Source organism: Bacillus rossius, chromosome 1, assembly GCF_032445375.1.
Source record: "Bacillus rossius redtenbacheri isolate Brsri chromosome 1, Brsri_v3, whole genome shotgun sequence".
In the NCBI taxonomy this organism is placed as follows: domain Eukaryota; kingdom Metazoa; phylum Arthropoda; class Insecta; order Phasmatodea; family Bacillidae; genus Bacillus; species Bacillus rossius.
Window position 1 is genome coordinate 292,221,389 of NC_086330.1, and position 6,000 is coordinate 292,227,388.

Genomic DNA, 6,000 nt, shown 5'->3' on the forward strand with positions numbered 1-6,000 from the left:
ACAAAAGTTTGTGATTCATGAATAATGATTGTACGTACAATACAAAGAAAATATCTCATAAAAGCTGACATAAGTTTGTAATGTAATATTTTGTTTGGCTATATTTTAACATACTAAATTAAAACAGCAAGCATTATGTACCACAGGATCAACTATACAGGATCATGCCACCAGGATTAAGGATGAACTTGCTACATGATTTGAAAGAATTATCACATTTAGTAGTAAAGTTTTGATTCGGAATATGTCATGGGGCATGGTCTATTATGAGGGATAATGGAGTGACTTTGAGAACAGTGGAAAAATAAATCAGGTTTACTGAACAGGGGTTCGAACCTAGGACATCCCGAATTTAAATACAACATATTGTTTCGCCACCTTACTCGACTACATAAATCCATCAAAGTTTCTTAAACGATATATTTATATTAGGTCTGCTCACAACTTGCCAGCAATGTATGTAGCCTAAAGTTATGAAAAAGCTTGTGTACAAACGTACAAAAAAAAAATTATTCAGTAAAAAAACTTTTTAACTTACTTGATGAACTTTTTCGCTGCCCTGTTTCGACTTTTCCGTAAGCGAAGCAGCCACAATAATACTGAAAATGACACAGCACCCGCGACGGACTTTTTTGTTACGTATTTACTAAGGGCGGGTGCCATGTTGCCGTCACCTAAGTCCCGTCGCTAATAAAAACCAGGAACTACAAAAGAATGCGGCAGCAGTACATAACACCTCTCCTGCCAGCCTTGAAATTTTGTCTGCTAATAAACAAAATCGTCACCACAAAATAAACAAAAAGTCACCTGTCATTGTCCAAGCTCTGGCCATCGCCAGTTTTACCAATAAAATTAATAAACTTAAACTTTCGTGATCCAACGTTGGCCACACTTTAACTATCCATAGTAAAATAAGTGAATAGAGTGCTAGCTATCAACAGTACTAGTGCTAACAATTTCCACAGTAAATTTGATCGGTTGATATTCCAATAGAAATAATAAGAAATATTTGTTACTCAAATCATGTTTTGTAAACTTGTACAAAATATATTCTATATATTTATGTAGTAAATAAATATGTATGATATTGTAATTTTACGGTTTCGTAACCATAATTGTGTAGGTACAGAAAGTGCAGTTCTCTTTTGTGTGTTGAAATCATGTTTTTGAATATTTGCTTTGCATATTGCCTTCAGTACACATATTATGCTTATATGGAATAACACTGAAAAGTAAATAAAGAAATGTGACTTGGAGTTGATGAAACGTCCACATAAAGGGGCGCATGCATCACTGGTATTGCAACCCAGAACTGAGCAACAAAATTAATGCATGCCAAAAGGCTCTAATTCCCAACCTCACATGGCCCGCCTAACTCTTCTTCACCGGGACCTTTTCCCTATTATTAATTTGTGACCTTGCTTTAATTTGACGTCGACCCAAGTGCCTCCCCTGCTCATAAAGTCCGTTATGCTGCGCCAACCCCTGATCCTCCCCTGCCCCGTGCAGTGATTGTGTGTTTTGAGGAACATACTTTTATATTTAATAAAGTGTAATGTGTTATTTTTTCATGTACCGTCAGTTGGGGTAACATTGGCCCTTTGAGGGTAACTTTGGCCCAAGACAAAAAACATGTTAAACCATGTTACAACTCTTCCAAATATTTATTAGATATGATGATATATATGGTTAATGCCCCAAAGCACGGCCTTAGAACTACAGGTCTGGACACTTGTCTATCTTGCCATGCATTCAACTTGACCCCCTTATTGACTGATTTAGTTCATGAAACGGCCGCTGGCGCCACAAGACAGTGGTCCGGTTTTAGCGTGTTGACAATAGGAATTGTTTCATATAAATCAGAAATACTCGTTTGTCAAGAAGGGTAGTTGTTTTATATTTTTGATGTTTATTATTTATATTAAAAAAGTTATGTATGCGCACCAAACTGAACATTGAAGTGTGCAAGTTTTGAGTAATGTTGATTTTTCTGTTTGGGGCGGGATGGTGGAGAGGTTATTGGAGGCAGTTTTTAAAGTAATGTGAACCTTCTAATTTTTTTAACCAAGTTCAAATAATTCATCGTGCTGTACAATGCCAAATCGCGTTTTTGCTCTAGGTTGTAAAACAAATTGCGACCGTTCATTTGACAAGTGTCGTGTTCAGTGCACCCAAACATGAACAACGCCGATTGTTGTGGCAGGCAGCAATTCCGAGGAAGGACTTTATATTAAAAACTAGTAATTTCGTAGGCGAGAAACATTTCATTGAAGCTGCATTGCTACATAAGTATTTTGTAATTATTTCTTGCTGATTTGTGTACATGTAATATGTTTATATATCTATACATATTTACCATGTAGGGTTATGAAAATTAAATTCTAGTGAGTTTATTTGTCTATAGTTTCTGTAAACGAGTTATTTTATCTATTAGTTCAGTTTTTCCTTCGCAATATTTTGTTTGGTATATTTATCAAACAACTTGAAAAATGTACATGAAAATGTTGTCTCATGATTATCATAAAAATGAACACTTTAAAAATTGGTAATCAGTACACTAGCTAAACTTTACTTTTTATTCAAAATAACATAGTAGCTCAAATAACCCTATTATTTGCAACCAAAGTACTAACAGTTATTTAGTGATAAGTCGACTGTTTCCACAGTTGCATAATACCTTCAGGGCTGTCAAAATAGTGGCAAGTAAGCTATACGTATAGGTTTATTATGTTTTTTCGTAGAAAAGTTACTATGTATAAAGAACTCAATAGAGGGATTGTCTATCATCTGCAATCTCCTGGATCAGGTCTGTGGTGCTTAGATACGTAGAAAGATGTTGGGATGACCCTTTGTTCATTATTAAATGAGAATACTCACCAATTTAATAGTAATGCACTGGTATAGGTTTTTTTTTGTTGTGGATGTTTGTTAGAATTAATTGATGTTTTCGCACAGAAAATATGTCATGTGCAAATATACATTTAAGGCTGTTTTAGTTGTATATTTGCAAATTATGAACTGATGCACTAAAATATCAGTTCAAAAGAAGTTTTTTTTATGAAATTAAAAATCTGTTATCAATGATAATAGATATTAAACGATCCGAATTTTTAAACCTTTAGGAAGTAGGTAGTGATGTAGTTGAATAATAAAATGTTTTAAAAATTCATAAACCTGAGTAGGGTTCATGGGTATTGAAGGGTTTATTCTTCCTGTAAATAGTTAATCTGCTTTCTCTTTATTTTAAACTGCACACAAACGATTGAGCATAATATTTTTATAATAATTTTTAAAACAGACTGTGTTTTTGTACTTAAGTTCGGCAGGGAAAATTGGTTTAGTTCATTTCAAATTATTGTTCTAAAATCACTTACATGCTATGGAACTCGTCAATATTGTTCTGAAGATTGGTGATGGTGTTCTCAACAAATGATCAAACATTTTTTTACATAAATTTTATTAAACAAACAAAATTTTTGTACCAATGTTCAGGGACAGCAGACTGGTGATTGGTTGATGCAATTTTGGGTTGGAAATAATTTGCTATCACTTAAGGAACTTTTCCTTTCATTCTTAAATACCATTGTGCCATCAGGAACAAATAAGAAAGTGACTAATTTCCCAGCATTAATAACAATAATAATTGAAGGGGGAAAATAATGTTGGACACATAAAAATAGTTATTTTGTTATACCAGATACAGTTTTTTTTATAGACAGTTGGTACTGGGACCTAACATGTATTTCCACCTCCCCTTCCATTATCAAAGTTTTATTACAGTTTCGTTTGTATTTTGGCTTGAAGACTATTAAGTTGTTAAGTATTTTCTATAGATCATAAATTATATATTAACAAAGTAAGTGAGCATGTTTTTCATAAAGATATTGTAACAGCTTGAAGAATAAAAAGCTTAGTAACAATGCTGTTCAGTTATATTTTAACCAAGCAAGATGGTAGGTACTGCATTTGTGTTATTGAAAATAATTGAGAGTTCTAGAAATATAAGAGTACATCTCCCAGTGGTAGGACTAAAAAATGTTTTTTTGTGCGAGTATCTATGAGTACCAACCCACGAGTACTCGTGCATTTATCTTTGTAATTATGTAGTACATCTCCCTAAATAGTCTTAACATAATTTATTTTCTGTAAATATATAATATGATTTGTAATAAAATTTTCATTTCATAACATGTTTTTAAATAAGTACCTAAACTCATAAGTTTTTTTATGCTAATAGCAAGTTAGGGCACATGGCAATAGTTTATAAAATTTTGATAAGTTATGTTCTGCTGATCTTTGTACTCTGCTCAAAATGTTTCACACCATGTAAACATGTCATCATTTTATTTATATTATAATATACTTATGTAAGTATCTTAAGATTATGTAAAATATTATTTTAATTGATAACATGTATTATTTTATGTATGTTTAATTGTAAAACGTGGCTTGTCCAATACCATTGTGTATATTTCACTATACAGGAATAATCTGGATTTGATGCAAATAAACAAAATAGCAAACCAAAACCTAACTGAATTAGCCCTCATTTCCTGCTCCTAAGACTGTTCAAGCACGTGTTTAATCACACACATTATGTCTCGTGAATGATTACAGCTCACTCTCATTGAATGCATAAAAAAATTATTTAGAAGAATACACAACACATATTCATTCCACAAATGATACATTTGACAGACTGTGTAATAGCATGCCATGAAGGATGATATCTACACAATTTTTCAAGAAGTTTACATATATGGATTTTAAAATATTTATTTGTACTTACTTGCTATTAAGTTACGTAATTCCATTAGTTATATTAAAATCCCTACATTGCAAATTAGAGTTACTGGACATTACATACTGAACATTGACTTGTGAGAGTAATGCAATACGCTGTGTTTTTGTAGCAATGTTCAGCGGGGAAAACTTTTTCAGTTCAGTTAAAATTTATTGTTCAAAAGAGCAGTTACCGTTACATGCTATAGAACTGGTCTATTTTTCTGAAATTCGGTGGTGGTGTTCCTGATTTTGTGGTAATGCTAAAGTGCATAACTTAGTATAGTATTATGGGCATGGTCATAATTTCAACCTTTCTCATTATTCAAACAAAAGTCGCAAATGATTTAGCATTGTTTGTTAATTTGTTATAAATTTGTTTTACAGACAATATTTTGTACCTATGTGTGGTGACTGTGTACTAGTGATGAGTTGATGTAAGGGTCAGAAATTATTTTAAAACACTTTAAGTAACTTTTCCTTTCAGCTTTAAATACCACTCTGACATGAACAAATAAGTTAGTAACAATTTTGCCCTGCATTAATTGTAGAGGGGGAAAATAGTGTTAGGTGCATCAGAATATTTTTTTGCTCCAGATATGGTTATTTATTACCAGTTAGTACTGCAAAATAACTGCACTTCCTAGGTGTATTTCCACCTTTCCCCTTCCATTTTGTAAAATTTTTACAGTTTCCTTTGTATTTTCGGTTAAAGACCATTAAGATATTTCTAAGATTTTCTGTAGATCATAAATTATATATTAACCAAGTAGTATGTATAAATGTGTGACAAAGGCCACTAGGAAACTAATTACGTATTAAAAATAAGACAGACATACATATACAGATCGGTACTTGTAGAAACTAAACATGCACACAGTTTGGTTGACATTTTTGTGCGGAAGCGCGGTCGCAATGGTTTTGCTAGCTTAAGCGAGCTTCATCTGTTGAGTACCTAAATGTGTTGTACAAAGTGTGTGTTTTTACTTTCTACAAGTACCAATCTGTGAGTACTTGTGTGTCTGTCTTATTTTTATTATGAAAGTAGTATGTTTGTTTTTCATGAAGATATTGTGACTGCTTGGAAAAAAGAAATCCTAGGTAACAACATACCTAGTCATCGTTGAAACAAGCAAACTGCATCTGTGTTATTGAAACTATACTGAAGTTCCTTTATTATGTCTTGATTTTCAAAAGTGAAAAGGTTATGAAATGGGA

At 32.5% G+C, this 6,000-nt stretch overlaps 1 protein-coding gene across 2 annotated transcripts in view; it reads right to left on the bottom strand.

Moving 5' to 3' along the window:
* LOC134527742 (ATP-binding cassette sub-family D member 3) overlaps nucleotides 1-908 on the bottom strand; it is a 141,639-nt gene extending 140,731 nt beyond the window's left edge. Inside the window, exon 1 of one of the 2 annotated variants that reach the window (XM_063360669.1) lies at nucleotides 539-908. In XM_063360669.1, coding sequence (XP_063216739.1) covers nucleotides 539-663 — 125 coding nt within the window. In that variant the 5' untranslated portion in view covers nucleotides 664-908. The remainder of the gene's footprint in view (nucleotides 1-538) is intronic. The other variant, XM_063360668.1, reaches the window with a different exon arrangement.
* Between the last annotated feature and the right edge of the window lie 5,092 nt (nucleotides 909-6,000).